This window comes from Chelon labrosus (genome assembly GCF_963514085.1).
Source record: "Chelon labrosus genome assembly, chromosome: 21".
NCBI lineage: Eukaryota > Metazoa > Chordata > Actinopteri > Mugiliformes > Mugilidae > Chelon > Chelon labrosus.
Window position 1 is genome coordinate 24,208,266 of NC_140354.1, and position 22,871 is coordinate 24,231,136.

The following is a 22,871-nucleotide window of genomic DNA, read 5'->3' on the forward strand; positions in this document are numbered from 1 at the left end:
ATGTGTCCTTTAATTCTCTCATTAAACTAGTGACCAGGATGTGTCCTTTAATTCTCTCATTAAACTAGTGACCAAGATATGTCCTTTAATTCTCTCATTAAACTAGTGACCAGGATATGTCCTTTAATTCTCTCATTAAACTAGTGACCAAGATGTGTCCTTTAATTCTCTCATTAAACTAGTGACCAGGATGTGTCGTTTAATTCTCACATTAAACTAGTGACCAGGATATGTCCTTTAATTCTCACATTAAACTAGTGACTAGTGTTACGGCTGGGGCTCAACAAAGTCAGGACTCAAATGCACGACTCAAACAAACAGTCTTGGGTTTCTAATATCACAATTTACTTCCAGAATAGAGATCCGGTACACAAAAGACAGTCCAAAACAGGCAAACAAGTCCAAAGGAAGAGGCAAGGGCAGAAGTCAGAAACAGGCAAAAATCCAAAAACCGAGAAGACAGATACCAGAGATACAAGGAGTGCTGGAACGTGAGACACAGGAGTGCAAACGAACTGGCACAGAGAGGAGGACTAACACACTCTAAATACACAAGAGACAATGAGGAACAGGTGAAGCCAATGAGGGCGGGGCAGACAATCGAAACTGGCGGGAACACAGGCAGGAAGTGAAGTGGTCTGAAACGATAGAAGTAAGATTTCACAATAAAACAGGAAGGCACAACACATGGAAAAAAAGCAAGACATGACCTTAAGACAAATGACGAGATGTCTCAGACTAGAATATGTCCTTTAATTCTCTCATTAAACTAGTGACCAGGATGTGTCCTTTAATTCTCTCATTAAACTAGTGACCAGGATGTGTCCTTTAATTCTCACATTAAACTAGTGACCAGGATGTGTCCTTTAATTCTCACATTAAACTAGTGACCAGGATGTGTCCTTTAATTCTCACATTAAACTAGTGACCAGGATGTGTCCTTTAATTCTCACATTAAACTAGTGACCAGGATGTGTCCTTTAATTCTCTCATTAAACTAGTGACCAGGATATGTCCTTTAATTCTCTCATTAAACTAGTGACCAGGATGTGTCCTTTAATTCTCACATTAAACTAGTGACCAGGATGTGTCCTTTAATTCTCACATTAAAGTAGTGACCAGGATGTGTCCTTTAATTCTCACATTAAACTAGTGACCAGGATGTGTCCTTTAATTCTCTCATTAAACTAGTGACCAGGATGTGTCCTTTAATTCTCACATTAAACTAGTGACCAGGATATGTCCTTTAATTCTCTCTTTAAACTAGTGACCAGGATGTGTCCTTTAATTCTCTCATTAAACTAGTGACCAGGATGTGTCCTTTAATTCTCACATTAAACTAGTGACCAGGATGTGTCCTTTAATTCTCTCATTAAACTAGTGACCAGGATATGTCCTTTAATTCTAACATTAAACTAGTGACCAGGATATGTCCTTTAATTCTCTCATTAAACTAGTGACCAGGATGTGTCCTTTAATTCTAACATTAAACTAGTGACCAGGATGTGTCCTTTAATTCTCACATTAAACTAGTGACCAGGATATGTCCTTTAATTCTCTCATTAAACTAGTGACCAGGATGTGTCCTTTAATTCTCTCATTAAACTAGTGACCAGGATGTGTCCTTTAATTCTCACATTAAACTAGTGACCAGGATGTGTCCTTTAATTCTCACATTAAACTAGTGACCAGGATGTGTCCTTTAATTCTCTCATTAAACTAGTGACCAGGATATGTCCTTTAATTCTCTCATTAAACTAGTGACCAGGATATGTCCTTTAATTCTCTCATTAAACTAGTGACTTCCTTCTTTCACCTGTGTAATATCATCAACATCATTAACATCCTGTCTCAGAGTGATAAACTTGTTGGTGAATGTTCTTCCTTCAAGGCTGGATTACTGTTACAGTTACTCTTAGTCCTTATTGTTGTTCTCACACTTATTGATCCAGAGAAGTTCTATTTAGACAGTTGTTTTCTTTGTGCCACTGTTCTTCTTCATTTACATTTCTATTGTTGCATGTTAAAGCTGCCACGTATAACCAGACCTTTATGTGTAGAATGTGCTGGACATTTTCTCCATTCATTCTGATTGTGTTGATGAGTACATGGTATTGAGACTAACAGATGCTGACTGCTAACTAGAATAATCAGTCAGCTGATCCAAAGCACACAGCTGTGATATGTGATGTCACCAATCATCAGTTTGATTTGTGACAGTAGAAGAGAGACTCTTTTACTCTGATCACTGTGGAGTAGGATTCAGATATGTTGAGTTTAAACTGGAGGAAAAAGCTTCAGCTGTACAAGACAATGAGGATGTTTAATTCACATCGTCTTCAATTTACATTATACTGTGTTCTGTGTTTAGTTCACATTATAAACTGTGTTTTATCAGGAGGAAGCTGAGAAAACCTGAACCTGGAACCAGGAAACGACTTAAATCCAGCCATCAAGTGTAAGTTCTTACAAATAATGATGAAAACAGAATAAAGTGATTGTCAGACTTATTGAAGATTGAAAGATTTCTTTAAACATGAGTAGTTCTGCATAGTAGAGGTTGGCAACATTAAATAGACCAGCTTATAATACATGTCAATACATGTACCATGGTAACAGCTGACTGGACCTCTGATTAGCCACATGTACACAATTACTATCTAAGCAGTGTGTGCCTTATTTAGTTTCCAGTCAGTGAGAGAAACATTTTATAATAATGGGACTATAATGGTAGAAAAAAGATTATTACTCTTCCCCAGCTTTCTGAAGCTGTCAACCTCTGCTTCATGTTAGTGGGATTTAAAAATGTCACTGTATTCTTACTAAATTGTTTGATATCACATAGATAGTGGATATAAAGAGTCTGGACACATCCATTAGAACAGGTTTCTGTGACGTTCAGTCAAACAAACATTAACTCAAGATTCAAGATTCTTCATTGTCAAATACTCGAATGCAGCATCATTACCAGTAATTAAGCTCTTGGTGTATGGTGGCTGGGGTCAGAGAGCAGTGTGTGATTCATCATGTGGTTAATTATTGATGTGATCATGTTGATGTAGAAGGAGCCGTGTGGAGTTTGTTTACATATTTCCTCACTGGTGTCTTTATTTCCCTTTATTACCCGAGATCACAGTACGTATGGAAGCTTCCAGGGTTGGAGTTATAATCTGAGTTTAGTGCAGGTCTCTAGAATGACTAACGTCAGGGTGGAGATCAATAAATAATAACATGTTAAAGTCATGACAGTGGCCCACACATTAATCAGCTCTGTTCTCAGTTCTACTGCGCCCCAGGTGATGTGGTGGTTTATTTTCATCCAGAGAAACTGAGATCAGATCTGGAGAGGCATCTGGATGAAAGTCTGAACAACCTTTAGTTCTCTAGCAGAGTTAGCAGCTTGGTCACTAAATCAGGCCGTTGCTCTTTGTGTTGGTAAAACTTTGCAGGTAGACTTTGAGTCAGGGGGCGGTCCAGGTGTTATCAGATCAGGTTACAGCTGCAGGAAGTGTGACTGTTAAAGTAAAATCATTTACCGTCACTTAAATACCACATGAATTACTGCATCTGTGGATTTACCTGAAACCATTATTCAGTGACATGGATTAAACTGGTTTTCAGTTGCATTGCTCAGATTTTTGTTGTTTAAATAAGATTCAAAAGTTCTGATAGAATTGATCATCACTAATAACATTGTTTTAACAGACGTCTATTTTTCTATCCACTGCATGTCTATATAATGTTTTCATATCTATATAAATGTAGTGTGTATTAAATGTAGTGTATAGTGTGTTATGCAGCCTCCTGGATGTATTCCTTACTAATCAGTATTTATACCTACTGACTGTAATCAGTGTCTTTGATTATATTGGTGGTATATTGTTTCTTTTTTTCTGCATACATGTAAAAGAACCAGCCACAACAGCTTCTGTCAACAACATCTTTTCCATCCTTGAGATTGTACGGCTCAGTTAGAGCTGGAGGGACTGAACTGGTGAACCAGCATAGTCCTTAGGAAGTTACTGTAGCTGCACAGAGATGGAGACTGGTGTGATGGTTCATAGTGGGATCATTAATAACTAGGGAAACCATCATTCTCAGTGCTGAATAAAACATTTAACTCCAAGGACTTGTGTTTGTCTCTGTGTGGACAGACATGATGAGAGCTAATTGTTGATGATTGGTCCACAGAGTCCACCAGCAGAGCTCAGAGGTTCTCAGTGGTCAGTCTGCCCAGCAGCATCAGACACAGCTGGACTCCATCTTTCTGGTCTGTACATGTACAACAACTACTTTCCATCATCTCCATGCTGCACTTTGTAGACCAGTGGATTGTCAGTGTGTCCAACATGGATCTGATGTTTGTCTCCATGATTTCAGTCTGCTTGTGTCATTCATATCGTATTCTGTTCCAGCTGCTGGAGGACAACATCATCACTTTTGTGAAGAACGAGCTGAAGAAGATCCACAAGGATCTGAGTCCAGATTACCCAGAATGCTCAGAGAGTCAGAGGGAGGATGAGGAGGTGTTGGAGGGTGAGGATGAAGAGCAGAGGAGGAGCAGCAGAGATTTATTTGTGAAGATCACAATGAACTTCCTGAGGAGAATGAAGCAGGAGGAGCTGGCTGACTGTCTGCAGAGCAGTAAGAGGATTTCTCTAAACATTGAAGCTGCTGGAGAAATGGGACATTTACTAATGTCTCCAGAGATGAACCAAGATATATTCACACACTCATTCTTTAGAGCAATGACATGTTGGAATATTTACTGGAGAGTTTATTCATTCATCTTATTTCTTGTTTGTTCATTCAGGACTTTGTGGACGTAAAGTTAAATCTACTCTGAAGGAGAAGTTCCAGTGTGTGTTTGAGGGGATTGCTAAAGCAGGAAACTCAACCCTTCTGAATGAGATCTACACAGAGCTCTACATCACAGAGGGAGGGACTGCAGAGGTCAATGATGAACATGAGGTCAGACAGATTGAAACAGCATCCAGGAAACCACACAGACCAGAAACAAGCATCAGACAAGAAGACCTCTTTAAAGCCTCACCTGGAAGACATGGACCAATCAGAAGAGTGATGACAAAGGGAGTGGCTGGCATTGGGAAAACACTCTTAACACAGAAGTTCACTCTGGACTGGGCTGAAGACAAAGCCAACCAGGACATCCTTTTCATATTTCCATTCACTTTTAGAGAGCTGAATGTGTTGAAAGAGAGAAAGTTCAGCTTGGTGGAACTTGTTCATCACTTCTTTACTGAAACCAAAGAAGCAGGAATCTGCAGCTTTGAAGAGTTCCAGGTTGTGTTCATCTTTGACGGTCTGGATGAGTGTCGACTTCCTCTGGACTTCCACAACACTGAGATCCTGACTGATGTTACAGAGTCCACCTCAGTGGATGTGCTGCTGACAAACCTCATCAGGGGGAGACTGCTTCCCTCTGCTCGCCTCTGGATAACCACACGACCTGCAGCAGCCAATCAGATCCCTCCTGAGTGTGTTGACATGGTGACAGAGGTCAGAGGGTTCACTGACCCCCAGAAGGAGGAGTACTTCAGGAAGAGATTCAGAGATGAGGAGCAGGCCAGCAGGATCATCTCCCACATCAAGACATCACGAAGCCTCCACATCATGTGTCACATCCCAGTCTTCTGCTGGATCACTGCTACAGTTCTGGAGGATGTGTTGGAAACCAGAGAGGGAGGAGACCTGCCCAAGACCCTGACTGAGATGTACATCCACTTCCTGGTGGTTCAGACCAAAGTGAAGAAGGTCAAGTATGATGGAGGAGCTGAGACAGATCCACACTGGAGTCCAGAGAGCAGGAAGATGATTGAGTCTCTGGGAAAACTGGCTTTTGATCAGCTGCTGAAAGGAAACCTGATCTTCTATGAATCAGACCTGACAGAGTGTGGCATCGATATCAGAGCAGCCTCAGTGTACTCAGGAGTGTTCACACAGATCTTTAAAGAGGAGAGAGGACTGTACCAGGACAAGGTGTTCTGCTTCGTCCATCTGAGCGTTCAGGAGTTTCTGGCTGCAGTCTACATGATCCACTGTTACACCAACAGGAAGACAGAGGTGCTGGAGGACTTCCTGGGAGGAAACTACAATAACTCACCTCTGGATGAATTTCTGAACAGAGTCATGATTAAATCCCTGGAGAGTAAAAATGGTCACCTGGACCTGTTAGTTCGCTTCCTTCATGGCCTCTCTCTGGAGTCCAACCGGAGACTCTTAGGAGGTCTGCTGGGTCAGACAATGTCCATCCAGAGACTCTTAGGAGGTCTGCCGGGTCAGACGGTGTACAACCAGACACTCTCAGGAGGTCTGCCGGGTCGGACGGTGTCCTATCAGACACTCTCAGGAGGTCTGCCGGGTCAGACGATGTACAATCAGACACTCTCAGGAGGTCTGCCGGGTCGGACGGTGTCCTATCAGACACTCTCAGGAGGTCTGCCGGGTCGGACGGTGTACAATCAGACACTCTCAGGAGGTCTGCCGGGTCAGACGATGTACAATCAGACACTCTCAGGAGGTCTGCCGGGTCAGACGATGTACAATCAGACACTCTCAGGAGCTCTGCCGGGTCAGACGATGTCCTATCAGACACTCTCAGGAGGTCTGCCGGGTCAGACGATGTACAATCAGACACTCTCAGGAGGTCTGCCGGGTCAGACGATGTACAATCAGACACTCTCAGGAGGTCTGCCGGGTCAGACAATGTCCTATCAGACACTCTCAGGAGCTCTGCCGGGTCAGACAATGTCCTATCAGACACTCTCAGGAGCTCTGCCGGGTCAGACGGTGTACAATCAGACACTCTCAGGAGCTCTGCCGGGTCAGACGATGTCCTATCAGACACTCTCAGGAGCTCTGCCGGGTCAGACGGTGTCCTATCAGACACTCTCAGGAGCTCTGCCGGGTCAGACGGTGTACAATCAGACACTCTCAGGATGTCTGCTGGGTCAGACGGTGTACAATCAGACACTCTCAGGAGGTCTGCCGGGTCAGACGGTGTACAATCAGACACTCTCAGGAGCTCTGCCGGGTCAGACGGTGTCCTATCAGACACTCTCAGGAGCTCTGCCGGGTCAGACGGTGTCCTATCAGACACTCTCAGGAGCTCTGCCGGGTCAGACGGTGTACAATCAGACACTCTCAGGAGGTCTGCTGGGTCAGACGGTGTACAATCAGACACTCTCAGGAGCTCTGCCGGGTCAGACGGTGTCCTATCAGACACTCTCAGGAGCTCTGCCGGGTCAGACGGTGTACAATCAGACACTCTCAGGAGGTCTGCTGGGTCAGAGAGTGTTCTTCCAGAGATTCTTAGAAGGTCTGCTGGGTCAGAGAATCATCAACAACCTGAAGGAGATGAACACTGATGAAATCTCTCCTGACAGAAGCATCAACATCTTCCACTGTCTGATGGAGATGAACGACCTCTCAGTTCATCAGGAGATCCAAGAGTTCCTGAAGTCAGAGAACAGATCATATAAGGAACTCTCTGAGATCCACTGCTCAGCTCTGGCCTACATGCTGCAGATGTCAGAGGAGGTTCTGGATGAGTTGGACCTGAATCAGTACAACACATCAGAGGAGGGAGGACGGAGACTGATCCCAGCTGTGAGGAACTGCAGAAAGGCTCAGTGAGTCCTGATCATTAACAGAATCAATCAGTGGAGATTAGTAGTTTAGTTCTTCAGACGTTCTCATTCTTCTTCAAACAGTGTTCCACTTGTTCACTGCAAGCATCACAGTCAGTTGTATTTAGTCCCAGATGTTCTCCAGCTGTTTAAAGCTGTTCTTCTAGTTATTGACTCTTTTCTTTCTATTGCTCTGTCTTATTATTCTCTCCATCAGTAAGTTAGTTTAGCTGAAGCAGCCTCTGAGGCCTCACGTTACAATGATGAGAGAATATTGAAGGTTGTTTCTAGAGTACAGAATAATCCTGAAGTCAGTGAAGTGGCTCCACATCAACATCTATCTAAAGCTTGTTAAGATCAACATGAGCCACCGTAAACTACTGATCATCCCACACAGAGACTGATCCATCAATGGAGCATTTTATTGACTGAGTTCAACGTTTCATTTTAAGGAGAGAAGTCGAGTCACATGGTCTTGTTTTTACGTCTTTCTTTCTATTTGTTTCCTTTAAAGAGATCTGAAACACACAAAGGTCAGAGTTTAGTTTTACAGATAAAACCCTGAGAACATCTTTGTGATGACTTGATGGTGAAAAGAATTCAACCTGATCTGTCTGGAAGACAGTCTGGAAGCCTCAATGTAACTCAGTGTTGTCTCCATTCATCTGCACATTCAACTAAACAAAGGTCTGAGAGAGATGATGAGAATGATTGTTTCCTGTCACACACAGTCAGAGAAGATGAGCTGAACCACTGATGTGGAGACAATATGTCCAACAGGATGTGTCCAACTGTCCACTCATCAAACACATCACCTTCATAGAAATGTCTTCTTCCATTATAACAGATTTTATTTATTTGTCTCATGACAGACTTCGTTACTGTGGACTCTCAGAGAGTCAGTATGAAGTCGTGGCCTCAGCTCTGAAGTCCAACCCCTCCCATCTGAAACATCTGGACCTGAGTCACAACAACCTGGAGGATTCAGGAGTGAAGCATCTGTCTGCTGGACTGGAGAGTCCAAACTGTAAACTGGAGACTCTGATGTAAGTTTTCATTTATTTTCTTCTCAGGCTTCTGAAGAATGGAGATCCAGTTTAGATGAGTTCTCTTGTCAGGACTGTCAGATAGAAAAGGAGCTCAAAGAGTTTAAATGAAGGAGCATCATGTTCCTGAACATCAGCAGGTATCTCCTCAGTCATCGGTGGTGGGTCTGATCACAAACCAGATCAAGTCCAGTGTTTACATGCACATTAACAGAGTTCTTGGTGTCACTAATCATTACAGTGCATGAAAATGCTCTGTACTGTTCTTCCTAGTCTTCCGTTTCCGTTTCTTCTTATTATTCTTCTAACGCAGCTAATTCAGCTTCAACCGTTTAACGTAGAAACTTCATTCAAACTTTGTTACGTAGGTCTTACTTAGGAGACCTGTGGAATGTATTTTTCAACTTTGTAACTTTTATACTTTTTAAACTATTAAATAAAAACTATTTCCCCATAGACTTAACATTGTGATTATGACATCACAGTAGAGCCAGGTGAGAGCCGTTAAGCAATTAGAAATCATTAGCTAAGTTAGCTAATCAACCTGGTTAGCATGGTTAGCATTGTTAGCATAGTTAGCATTTTTAACATAACTGCTAGAAATCATTAGCTAAGTTAGCTAATCAACCTGGTTAGCATGGTTAGCATTGTTAGCATAGTTAGCATTTTTAACATAACTGCTAGAAATCATTAGCTAAGTTAGCTAATCAACCTGGTTAGCATTGTTAGCATTGTTAGCATAGTTAGCATTTTTAACATAACTGCTAGAAATCATCAGCTAAGTTAGCTAATCAACCTGGTTAGCATAGTTAACATTGTTAGCATAGTTAGCATTTTTAGCATAACTGCTAGAAATCATTAGCTCTGTTAGCTAATCAACCTGGTTAGCATTGTTAACATAGTTAGCATTGTTAGCATTTTTAGCATAACTACTAGTTGCATTTTCATGCACTGGTAATTCCTTGGAATTGCATTTCTAGTTCTTTCTGTCCATACTGTCTGTGGAGACATCCCTTCTAGTCTGACTCCAATGAGACAAGATGGAGGACAACATCCACAGTGTTGTTGTGTGGATGAATGATTGTAAAGTTGATCTTCAACTCATCTTGTTCTTCAGCACATCCAGTCAGTATCTTTGTGTTTCCACAGTGTTTCCTGCTGAGCTGCAGTGGAGGGACAGGAACTCAAAGAGGAACTTTGATTAGTGTCAGTCAGACTGCTGAAGCTTCATATTAGTGTGAACAGTGGAGTTGTGTTAGGAAGAGACCACTTCACAGTCAGTGTGGACAGCAGGAATCTGAAGAACTCTGTAATGTGCATATGACATGTGACTGTTGTTGGAAGACACACTTGAACATGTCAACTTGTCCTTTAACATTTCTATGTATTCCAGTTTCTGAAGGTTTGCTGGTTAAATCTATGGTCATAATCAAACCAGTTCAACATTCCCTCTCTCTGATTAGTACAGGTTCATTAGATCAAAACAATTATTTAGTGTGTGGGATATTATTGGCTCTATTGTATCTGGTGATGCATTTAATAGTTTAATATTACCAATTACTGGACTGGCATGTCTGCTGCAATCATCCCAGTATGTTTCCACTTTGCTCCTTAGTCTTTGTCACATTTGATCATTGGAGCAAGTTGTGCTGCATAATCTTTTGCATTTGGTCATACCACCTGCATCTTTGGTCAGTTGTAAGGTACAATATTTTATTCTTGGTTTTTTTATCATTCCATATAAATCCAGAAATCACCACATCTCAAATATTAAAGTCATTGAAACCGATACGACCTGAGGAGAATGTTCATTTGAATAATTTCATTGTGTTTGAAACCAGTGACAAAGCTGACCATCTCTGGATGTCTCTACTAATCTAGAAGACAATCTCATCACAAGTGGTTTTAAGTCAAACCAGGATACTTTTTAGATTTAAATCCCATTTCAGTTGTAAATTCTCTGAATTTCTTAAGATGGAATTTAATTCAAATCTGTGTTTTATTCACATTTAAGGTAGGGCTGTGCAATTAATTTAATTTTGATCACGATTTCGATTCTTGGTTCAAACCATCCCCAAATTAATAAAATCGAGTTGGAACGATTCTTTTGACATTTTCCGTTGTCTGTGAGGTTTTTCTGAAAGAGACGCGCATGCGCAATTCAGTCGCTCCCCCAGAGCATTCAACGCCGCCCCACGAGCTCTGTGTGTGTGTGTGTGTGTGTGTGTGTGGTGACCTGCAACACTCATCTTATTCAGACGAAGCACAGGCTCACATAATGTGCAAAATGCGCTACAGTGTGATATCTGCACCAGTAGCGGTTTTAGGCACAGGCGAACCGGGCAGTCGCCCGGGCGGCATTTTTTCATGACACAAGGGGGGCGGCACTAGCCTGGTCGTCACCATCCTACGTTTCCGCCCGAAATTTGATTCCGGTCTGACACTTAGTCTGGCCCAGAGCCATCGAGAGAGAGAGTTGCGACACTCTTTGATGTCGCCGCTATGCCTGTCACGTGGTTCATGTAAACCCAATTAGTTCCAAAACATGCGCTGGCTGTCATGTTCTTCTATGGGACAGACAGCAGCGATTGCATTATGGAACGGTAAATATAAAATAAAACACACACCCAAGTACTTTTTCAGCTGTTATTACATTATTGCATTTTTGTTAATGTCAGTTTTGCATTTGGAGAGGCAGGGTGACAACGAAAAACTTATACTTAGATAGGTTTTAGGCTACATGGAGGGAAAAGCTTAGTGTTCATGTTCACATGGGTAGTAGCACTGGATTTAGAGGCTCTAACTTAACTTTTCCATATCATTCATCTGATGGTAGACGTCTCATGATATTCATTTGAGCATAACTGGGCTGTATTAGGCTATTGATTCCCGTGATTTTGCTTATAAATTCCGATTCAGCTATTAGCCTACCTTCATGATAACGCAAAGAGGTCTGCCATGGTGGTCCGTTCAGAATTCGCCTAGAAGCTAGCTCACTTCTTCTGAGGAGTGGCCACCCCCAGGACCACAACGCCAAACTCGCCAGTCCTAAAATTCCCGTCATTCCTAATTAAATAACCCTCGCTCAAATCACGAGTCACAACAATGCCTTGACATACGGGATAGCAATCTATCAGCATCTCATCAAGCATCAACAAGTAACGCTGGGCAAATTGTAAACTAGCCAAGTGAACATGGAACAGGAACAGTACAACAAATTAAGTACAGCCAACACGTCACATAATGAAAAGTTAGTATATCCCAAAATTCAATTAAATAAAAGTTGCTATAAAGGTAGTAGTGATTCATTACCGAACTACCTTCACAGCAGGGGAAGTCGCGCTGGCTAACTAGCTAGCAGGCAATGCTAGAAAATTGGTTGAAACAACCATGATAAAATATAAATAATTACGCTGTGCATATACAAATGAAGACCAGTATAAGCATCGCAAAGGGCCTCTGATACAATATAGACAGTTGACAATTCAAAAGAGGTCGATATTTCAGCAGCTTAGCTCTGGAACAACTCAACTCACAGCAATGTAAATGAATGAGGTCCAACGCCCAAATGACAGTGTTTGGAACTAATCCGACTTTCAAATCCGGAAGTAGGCGGTTAAAAGCGCCACCATTTTTTACAACGGAGGTCTATGGGAGTGTCGCAACTCTCTCTCTCGATGGCACTGGTCTGGCCTACCCTAATAGAAATCAGAGCCCGTCTACGGAGAGCCTTGCCACTCTCTATTAAGTCCCATTGTAACGAATTTTGGTTGCAGTTCCACCAGATTTCCACTGGGGGCGATCGCCATGAGTGCAACATGAATGGGACTCTATGGAGCTAAACGGCTAAATGTGTCTCTTTCACCCGATTGTCGTTGAGAAATCTCAGATTTGATTGTAGGTTTTGCAAGTTCAACATGGGTTATAGGTCAAAAGTTGAATGAACGAGAACTTATGTCCTTTCGTTTTCTTACAGGTTGAGTTGTTGTTGCCCATAACACGCTAGCATTGTGCTAATGAACGCTGATTGGTCAGTGAAGGACTGATTACGACCAGATACCGCTTGACGGCATCGTGGCATCCGAAGCGGGACCAGAATGTTAAGACGGACTTTTTCGCCCAAGTTTTTTTTTTTTCGGCCCGGTCTTTTAAAACAACAAAACAGAAACTCTTCTAGCACGATTATTTACCCGTGTCAGCTGTGTTGTCCATGCCTCGAGAGAAAAGAAAGTGCAGAGCGCGAAAGCACCAAAGCAGTGACTGAAGGATTGCCGTAAAGCAGTATCTGGTCGTACGATGTGTATGACGTCATTGACATTTTAAAATACTTTTTAAAGCAAAATAAGTGACTCTAAAAAATCTAACACCCAGCAGTGTGTCATTTCTTTGCATCTCCTTTCAAATTCAATATTCAAATTACTGCACAAAAAATTATATCCTGAGAAAAGTGGATTTTGAGGGGTACTGCTCCATAGACCGCCGTTCATTCTGCACTCGTCCTGAGAGCGCCCTCATATGGAACCAGAGTGGAACTGCAACCAGTTCAGAACCCGGAAGTTCAGTGAGAGTGGAAGTTCTCCCCATATTAGACGTTCTCTGTAGAAATCCGTCTCCGTAATAGAGAGGCGAAGTCCCGCCCCCTCTACTTCTGGGTTATGGGACCTATCGTTCGAAAAAATATGAACGGCAGTCTATGGCGAAAGATAAATTATTTTCTGGTCCCGATCGACTTGTGCCTTGGATTATACATATGTTGTTTTTCAGAATAAAAAATGATTTTACATGTCAAGAATGTCACAGTTTGTCGCAAGATAGTTAAGTAAAACGCTATGGAAAATACGTAATTAAACGAACTACAAGTCCCGCATGCTGGCGCGTACAGAACCGACCAAAACTCCCTTCGTGTAACTACAGCTCTCGACATGACCCGATTTATAATGATTTTCACCTCGTTTCATGCTTCTGCCTTCGTCCTGGAAGAAGACGGTAAAGCTCAACAAGGAGACAGCCATAGTTCTCAGACGAGAGATGTAGTTCACTAAGCGATCTCATACAAAACCTAATATTGTTCAGCTTATTTATGTCAAATAATTTATCTCTTGACGTGAAAAATTATCTTTTAAATCCACACACATCATATGTGAAATTCATGCCACAATTCAATCGGGACCAGAAAATAATTATGATCTCGCCATAGACTGCCGTTCATATTTTTTCGAAAGATAGGTCCCATAACCCGGAAGTAGAGGGGCGGGACTTCGGCTCTCTATAGGCGGATGCTTATTTTGAGGTTTAAAATCATTGGAGTTCCTTAACCAATCAGCAACGTTTGGTAATGACGTGTATTGTGCACCGGAATTCAGGCTCCGCTCTCAGTAGTAACAGAGAACGTCTAATATGGGGAGAAGTTCCACTCTCACTGAACTTCCGGGTTCTGAACTGTTGCAGTTCCACTCTGATTCCATATGAGGGCGCTCTCAGGACGAGTGCAGAATGAATGGAGGTCTATGGAGCAGTACCCCTCAAAATCCACTTTTCTCAGGATATAATTTTTTGTGCAGTAATTTGAATATTGAATTTGAAAGGAGATGCAAAGAAATGACACACTGCTGGGTGTTAGATTTTTTAGAGTCACTTATTTTGCTTTAAAAAGTATTTTAAAATGTCAATGACGTCATACACATCGTACGACCAGATACTGCTTTACGGCAATCCTTCAGTCACTGCTTTGGTGCTTTCGCGCTCTGCACTTTCTTTTCTCTCGAGGCATGGACAACACAGCTGACACGGGTAAATAATCGTGCTAGAAGAGTTTCTGTTTCGTTGTTTTAAAAGACCGGGCCGAAAAAAAAAAAACTTGGGCGAAAAAGTCCGTCTTAACATTCTGGTCCCGCTTCGGATGCCACGATGCCGTCAAGCGGGATCTGGTCGTAATTAGTCATTCACTGACCAATCAGCGTTCATTAGCACAATGCTAGCGTGTTATGGGCAACAACAACTCAACCTGTAAGAAAACGAAAGGACATAAGTTCTCGTTCATTCAACTTTTGACCTATAACCCATGTTGAACTTGCAAAACCTACCATCAAATCTGAGATTTCTCAACGACAATCGGGTGAAAGAGACACATTTAGCCGTTTAGCTCCATAGAGTCCCATTCATGTTGCACTCATGGCGATCGCCCCCAGTGGAAATCTGGTGGAACTGCAACCAAAATTCGTTACAATGGGACTTAATAGAGAGTGGGAAGGCTCTCCGTAGACGGGCTCTGGTAGTAAACAGACCGCTGGCTATGTTGTACCGGTTTTTGAATAAAAAAAATAATAGAACTTGTTTCAGTTAACCACAAAACTGTATGCTATGCAGACTCACCATTTGTACGTGACATGAGCCTCGTCCACGACAACGCCAACAAGGTTTTGTTGATAAATCGGCGTGTTTAGCGTCTCTTCCTCCTTCGCTGGACTACAAGCAAGCCTCGGCAGGCAAGTTCCGCGTCATCACTCAACTGTTCGCTGATTGGCGTGTCCTCACGCGAACCGCAGAGGGGCCACCATGCCAGACTAAGTTTCAGACCGAAATCAAATTTCGGGCGGAAACGTAGGATGGTGACGACCAGGCTAGGGCGGCACGAGCACTTGGGAAAAAAAAAAAATACATCTGCGCCGCTACGTGGTTTTCTATTATCTGTCATATCTGTGTGGGGAACTGGCAAATTGTCGCCTCCTGCAGCTGCAGGCGCCCCTGCTTTCTGAGAAGGTGCCGTGCACAGTGAGAAAGGGAAAGGGGAGGGGGGGCAGTTCACCTGTGGGTCTCTCCCAAATTGAACGGGGGGGTTACAGTGAGTTTTTTTGCCGAAATGCCGAATAAATGCATTTTATTTTCAAACTCAAAAAGAATCGTTTGAAGAATCGTGATTTCAATCTTGACCAAAAAAATCGTGATTCTCATTTTTTCCAAAATCTAACAGCCCTAATTTAAGGTGAAGATGTGAACTGGGTAAAGCTTGTATTGGGGCTCTCCAATGATATGATTTCATCAGCAAATGAGCAGATTTTTGTTTCTGTCTTTTAATATAAATGCCTTTAATTCCTCATTCTGTCATACAGCCTCAGGGCGGCTGTGACAGGGTTAGTGGTTCCATCCCTGATACATGGACCACATGCCCAAGTGTCCTTGATCAAGACACTGAACTCTGAGTTGTTCCCAGTCGTTGGCACTAGTGTGAATGTGTGTGAATGGATGAATAGAAGTGTCATTGTGACTGTAAAGAGCTTTGAACAGCAGTAGGTAGAAAAGCTCTCTATAAATATAAAACCATTTACTGGAGGCAAAGAGGAGGGAGCTGTCAGGGTGGAGGTTCACTACTGAACCCAGAAGAGCCTCGGGTTGAAATCATGTGTCGCGGCTTCAACAAAACCTCGATTGCCCATCACAAATTACAGACACAAAAATCAATGCATCACACATTATGTGGTGAAGAGCTACAGCTGCCTGTGATTATACACCTGGCCAGTAGGTGGTGTCGTGTGCACATGAAGCTTCGAGAGATGAACCCTTTCTTGAGCCAACTGGTTCGATGCCTCATGAGGCTTCATCTCGCCATCACTAGTGATGAGATGGAGGGAAGCCTGGAATAAATAGTGGAGTTGATTGAATCACTAAGAACTGGTGAACTACTCCTGTCATCTGACTCCACTCCTGTAATTAAACACAAGAAACAAAGAAAAGAGAAAGAGCCTCCACATCAGGAGGCAGAGGACATGAATGCCATTGATTCTTATTCTAGTTGTAGACTTTTAATAAATAGTTTGAATGGATTTAATTTTTTATTATGGTGGAATAGAGATGGGTCCCCAGGAAACCAATAACAGAAAAGTCCTGAACTCTGTATCAAGACTCTACTACTGCACTTTAAAACCTGAAAACATCTGATTATCAATTATTTAATCTACATCTTTTATTCTTTATTCAGATTGTTCAGCTGCAGTTTGTCAGAGACCAGCTGTGATTCTCTGGTCTCAGCTCTGAAGTCCAACCCCTCCCATCTGAAACATCTGGACCTGAGTGACAATGACCTGGAGGATTCAGGAGTGAAGCATCTGTGTGGTTTTCTGGAGAGTCCAGACTGTAGACTGGAGATTCTGGGGTCAGTTCACTGTCTGTTACTGTTGTAGATCTGATATGTTTAATCACCAACTGAATCTAATTCATGTTCCTCCATAAATCTGTAAATGTCCTTTAGTTCATCTTTTCTGTTTCCTTGTCTCCAAGTGTTTGTAGCAGAAAGTGTAGAAAACCTCCACTGTTAGTTGTTGAAATCAATGAATGTTTCTGATTAGAGCTGAAGAGTCAAATCTGGATCCAATTCAATTCAATTCAATTTTATTTATATAGCGTCAATAACAATACAAATCGTCTCAAGACGCTTTACAAAAACCCGGCCTGAAACCCCCAGAGCAAGCCTGAAGGCGACGGTGGCAGGAAAAACTCCCTTTTAACAGGAAGAAACCTCGAGCAGAACCCAGCTCATATGGAGGGACCCATCTGCCTAAGGCCAGAAGATCCTCTGAACTCACATTTGTTTCAACTGACTAAGTTTTCTTGATAAAGTCCAAATATTTCTTTGGTTTCTGTTTATTTCAAAGTGACTTCACTGATAATGTCTGATCATTGATATTGATCCTGTAATGAGGTCAGCAGCATCTTATTGATCTGTGTTGACATGAATAGTTGTCTGAATGTTGTGCTGATGTTTGGATGATGTCTGTAGAAGGCTGACATGATGAAGATCCACAATAACACAAGGACAAAGTCACTCTACTCATTTTAGAGAACAGCTCATTGATCAGGACACATCATCTTTTCATTTCATCTTTTATTCTTTATTCAGACTGATTGACTGCAGTTTATCAGATATCAGCTGTGATTCTCTGGTCTCAGCTCTGAAGTCCAACCCCTCCCATCTGAAACATCTGGACCTGAGATACAACTACATGGAGGATTCAGATGTGAAGCAGCTTCTTGATCTTGTGAAGAGTCCAGACTATAAACTGGAGACTCTGGGGTGAGTAGAGGGTTCCAGTCAGTCCATGCTGCTTTCATCAGTATTGTCCTAAACACAGTTAGTATCAAAGATCCAGTGTTTCCTGTAAACCTGATGCTTCTCAGTGAAGCTGTGATAGGAGAATGGAGACAGGCTTCAGGATTGGACAGAAAGACAGAGAGAGAGACAACAGTCAGCCAATCAGATGAGCCAGAAGCTTGTTGTGATCATGTGTTTGAGTTGATGTGAAGACGACTGTTGTTGTTGTTGTGTTGATGTGTCTGGAAACATTCCTTCACCTCCTCTCTTCTTTCTCCTCCTCTCTACAGATGGAAGGAGTCACGGTGGTAAACAGGGCGGTGTGTGTTGTGAGAGGATGAGCTGTGTCCTGATGATCCAGAGGTTGAAGCAGACTCTGACTGGACCATGTTACTGGGAGGTGGAGAGGAAAGCTTCATCCACATGGTCTCCATTTAAGACCATCAACAGAGCTGCACTTCAACTCTTCACAGAGCTCCAACAAATCAAGTCCAGTCCCTCATGAATGATTCAGACACATCCATCAACAACAAACCAAATATTGTCTCCTGCTCGTTACCTTCCTCCTCATTCATCCACTCATTTATTGGATTAGAGCAGGAGCTGCAGCGAGCAGCATCTATGGATTTGTCAGATGAGGAGTTGAGTGTTTCCTGATTCTATAGCTGCTGGTGAACTGTAGGAACTGGTGAGTTTAGAAACTGCAGCAAAGAAACAGCTCAGTCAGACCAGAGACTCCATCAGATCTTCATCTTCATCTTCATCAGATCACATGTAGTCATTTTTAACAGTGTATGACCTGGTTGTCTGACATTTTTACAGTGCATCTGTATCATCTATAGTGAATGTTCTGGTGGCCATGTTTTTATAGCCTATATGTTCCTATCTCATGTTTGTCAGATGTTTTTACAGCATATTCAACGTATATCCTTTTTTGTACAATGATCATTACCAGGCAACCAGACAACACCATCCATTACAAATGGAGTAAGATGTTTTACGGTAGTATTAAAGGTTTTAAATGGTTTAAAGTTTTATGGCAGTTTTATTCTAAAATTGTTTTAAGAATTATAAGGTGGTATTACAATTTTAAGACGATATGAAAGTTCTAAACTTTAAGGCCATATTAAACATTTACGATTATATTTAGTTTAAAGGTGGCCTCAAGTTTTAAGGCAGTATTAAATAGCATGTTAGTCAGTTTTTACAGTGTATTTCCTGGTTATATTTTTCAACTGTCCCTGGTAGTCATTATTTACAGCGTGTTGTTTATCTGCAGTTCCTCTGCGTGGCCACCAGAGGGCAGTGAACACTCATCAGTCAGTCTATCAGTGTAATAATATGTGTTCATTATCAGCCTGATGAACATTAGAGCTACAACACTGCAGTCAATGAATATCAGTATTATGGGATGTGGACTGTAGTTACTGACAGTGACCACTGGAGGGCAGTGATCACCATAGTTTCTATCATCCCAGCATACACTGTAAAACTGTGGGAGGATGTCCTGTGTAAACCAGAACCATCCAGATGATGATGACCAGTAGCAGTTGTAGGATGAAGCTGAACCTGGATTACCTCCTGGAGAGTTAGCAACGTGACTTAGCTGATGTTTACAAATGTTTATAAACTGAACTGGCTAACATAAAGTTGTCCAATGAACTGAGATGAATTCTGTAGCATAATGTTAGCACACTGAATTGTTTAGCATAACGTCAGATGGATCCTCTTGAATTTCATTCATGTCATTTAACATGAGAACAGATGGAAACATTAAATGAACATCCAGACGTAGCAGAAACAGCTTCTTTAACAACAGGTCTGACCTCTTGTTTCTCTGACAGGAAGTAGTTCACCAGCAGGTGAGTGACCTCTGACCCTTCTCATCCTCCTCCTCCTCCTCCTCCTCCTCCACCTCCTCCATCCTGCAGCTGACCATGTTTCTTTCAGACTCAACTCTGCATTCAGTCTCTCAAACAGCAGCACAATAGCTCCATTAAATATTCAGCAGGCTGTGTTGGGTGTAGGAGAGGGGGCTGGGTGGAGGCTGGGTGGAGGCTTCAGGCTCCAGAGATCCAGAGACAGAGTCTGAGGCGTCTGAACAGGCTGGACCTGGAGATGCCTCAGAGATGTGGGATCAGAGTTGAGCCTGGACGGAGAGATTAGGACTAACCTGAGGAGGAGGAGGAGGAAGAGGAGGAGACAGAGGTAGGGTTGATGTGACACTTGATGCTGCTGAGTGTCCATGTTTCACCTGGAGGATTAGAGTTGTTGACTCAGAGATGACAGTGTTTTTATCACTGACTGTTAATTATCTCTACGTGTTTTCTTGGATGTGATGAACACATGAACCGAGCCGTTCACAAACCTGACTGGATCAGAGTCACATGTTTCCTTCAGAGGCTGAAACATGAAGGAAACAGATAGAAACATTCATTCCTGTTGATCTCTAACGTTTTAAAAACACATTTCATTTGTTCATAACGCACCACTGAGATAAACTGATGACAACATGAGACTTAGGTTAAAAACAACTCTGAGTCCAATCTGCTGGATGCTGTCACAGAGGTGGACATGTATTTATGGTGCATGCTAATAAAGGGAAGCTAAGCTAACTAGAAAAGCTAACTAGCATAGCTTCCTTTATTAGCATTAGTGTAGGTGGTTCTCTAGAGGCTTTGTGCTGCTGCTGCATCATTTAAACAGATATACAGGTTAATTAGCCTGATCAGCCATAACATTATAACCATTATGGTTCTCTGGTTCTGGATTCATCCTTTCATCCTCAGAGTTGATGTTAGAAGCAGGAGAAATGTTCCAGTGGAAGGATTTGACTTTAAAGACTGGGTCAGAACATCTCCATGTTCCTGGTCTGCAGTGGATCAGTACTAGAGACAGTGGTCCAATGAAGGAGGAGAACCAGAGACAGTGGTCCAAGGAAGGAGGAGAACCAGAGACAGTGGTCCAAGGAAGGAGGAGAACCAGAGACAGGGTCACTGAGTCTGACCTGAGTGGTTCTGGTTCTGATAGAAAGGAGTAAGAACACTCAGTGGATCTCAGATGGTTTAATGGGGGATGTCCGTCTCCCAGAAGATTACCCAGAAGTCATTGCTGCAGACCATGTCCACCCTTGTCCCTGATGGCCTCTCTCAGCAGGATGATGCTCCCTGGTTCAGGAATGGTTTGAGGAACAACCAGTTCAAGGTGTTGACTTGTCCTCAGTCCAGTCCAGCGTCTGTGGGACGTCCTGGACAAACGGTGTTGGGAGTAACGCATTACAAAAGTAATGTAATTACTGTAATGTATTGCTTTTTGCTGTAACGCGGTAATGTAAGGCGTTCCAAAAAAAATTTGGGGAATATTTTACTTGGTACAAAGGTCAGTAACGTGCGTCACAATGCATTTTAACCTGACATTAAGTGGTGTTTTGTTTTTATACTATTGCCAATAACACCGTGAGATCATCAGAGGAGAAAAATTCAGCGCAACGTTTCTTCCTGTGTTACGTTACTGGTAAAAGATGACTACGGCTGAAGCAGGCTCGGCATCAGACGGTTTTCAAGATGGACACACTCATTATTTTCAGTTTGTTAGATACAAAGATATGAGGAGCATAGTAGTTAAGTGCACTTTATGTGCGAAACCAAAAGATCTATCTATTTCGTGAAATAGCACAAGTAATCCAACGAAACATTTAGAGCGGTGTCACGCTAACGTTAAGGTAGTGAAAAGAAAGCAAACTGAGGACAAAAGCAGAGACAAAGCAGTTAAACGTCTGTTTTTAACTAAATTCTGGCTATGATTGTTCCTTGTATTGCATTACGAGCCATCACTGCGCCCATAGGCGTGTCTAGCCCGTTGTAAGGGGTGTTCAAGCACCCCTAGACTTTGTCCCAGCAGCCCTAAAAATAAGAGTTGACAATAAAATTGTTGGTTGTTTTATTTTAAAAGAGTTTGTCTGTGATAAGATCAAACAATCAAAGAAAGTATGTGGTTTAAAAATAATATTTTAATGAGGATGTGCTGATGTTAAAGCCAAGGTTTAAGACTAATACTGCCTATCAGCATCTGTAGAGGACGCTAACATTTACAGCTTTTGCAATGATAACAAATGTAAAGGGGCGGGGCTTTGGTACCTGTCATCCATCAGTTAAATGAAATCTTAAAAATAAAAACTTATTTAAAAAAAATGTTATCAGCATTTGGTGGGGGGTGCTAAAAGCTCTGACCCTAGAATCGCCCCTGACTGCGCCTATTACATTCTTCTGTTGTTAGCCTTAAGCCTAGGAGCATAATAAGATACATTTAGAATTATATTTACAAATATATATATATATATGCAGTTACAGTATTTGAAATGACAGTAACAAGTAATACATAATGTATTACAGTTTTGAAGTAACTTGTCCAACACTGTGGACAAACTAGTCTGATCCATGGAGGCTCCACCTCTCAACCTGCAGCTCCCCTTCAGAGGACTAGAGGAGTCCAGGCCTGGAAGCTTTAACCAAGCTCTACGAGGTTCAGATGTAGTTTGCATCATGTTTGCGTCCTCTACAGATGCTAATGTAAAGACAGCGTTCATTAAACTAGGTCATAGAGCAGATAGTAGTGTCCTAGGAGACATGACTGAGAGGATTTCTTTGTCTCTTCTGTCCTCTGCTGTCTCAGTCTGCTCATTACATGCAGCTTCTAGTCTGACCTGAGGAGCCGCTCAGCTGATCTCACCTGGTTTGTTGTCAGAGTTGAACTAGAAATAAAGCGTCTGTTTGCTGGATCAGGTTCCGTCCGTCAGACAAAGAGCAGATTGACTCGTGTGTCTGTTTATTGAGCCGCTGAGAATATCAGAACAAAGAAAGGCTTTGTTAGTGTGGATGGATCATATGTTCTCACTGTGTGACACAACGCTCAGATAAACTCTTAGATTAAATCAATAATTATATGAATTAATATTAGAATATACTTTTATTAAAGTGTAATGTTAAATAAAGTTAGATGTATTAAATGTGTCTCGATGCCACGGAGCATTAACTCTTCATGCAGCAGCCTCAGTGTTTACTCACATGTTCAGAGAGAAACCTAATCGCTGCT

The 22,871-nt window shown here is 42.1% G+C and overlaps 1 protein-coding gene across 5 annotated transcripts in view; it reads left to right on the forward strand.

Annotated features, from left to right (window-relative positions):
* Positions 1-19,534, forward strand: part of LOC311506724 (uncharacterized protein) — a 41,803-nt gene extending 22,269 nt beyond the window's left edge. For all 5 annotated transcript variants that reach the window (XM_084570797.1, XM_084570801.1, XM_084570800.1 and 2 more), the window contains 8 exons: positions 2,399-2,458; positions 4,192-4,270; positions 4,416-4,644; positions 4,814-7,652; positions 8,522-8,695; positions 16,671-16,844; positions 17,589-17,762; positions 18,071-19,534. In XM_084570797.1, coding sequence (XP_084426923.1) covers positions 2,399-2,458; positions 4,192-4,270; positions 4,416-4,644; positions 4,814-7,652; positions 8,522-8,695; positions 16,671-16,844; positions 17,589-17,762; positions 18,071-18,092 — 3,751 coding nt within the window. In that variant the 3' untranslated portion in view covers positions 18,093-19,534. The remainder of the gene's footprint in view (positions 1-2,398; positions 2,459-4,191; positions 4,271-4,415; positions 4,645-4,813; positions 7,653-8,521; positions 8,696-16,670; positions 16,845-17,588; positions 17,763-18,070) is intronic.
* Positions 19,535-22,871: the final 3,337 nt, after the last annotated feature.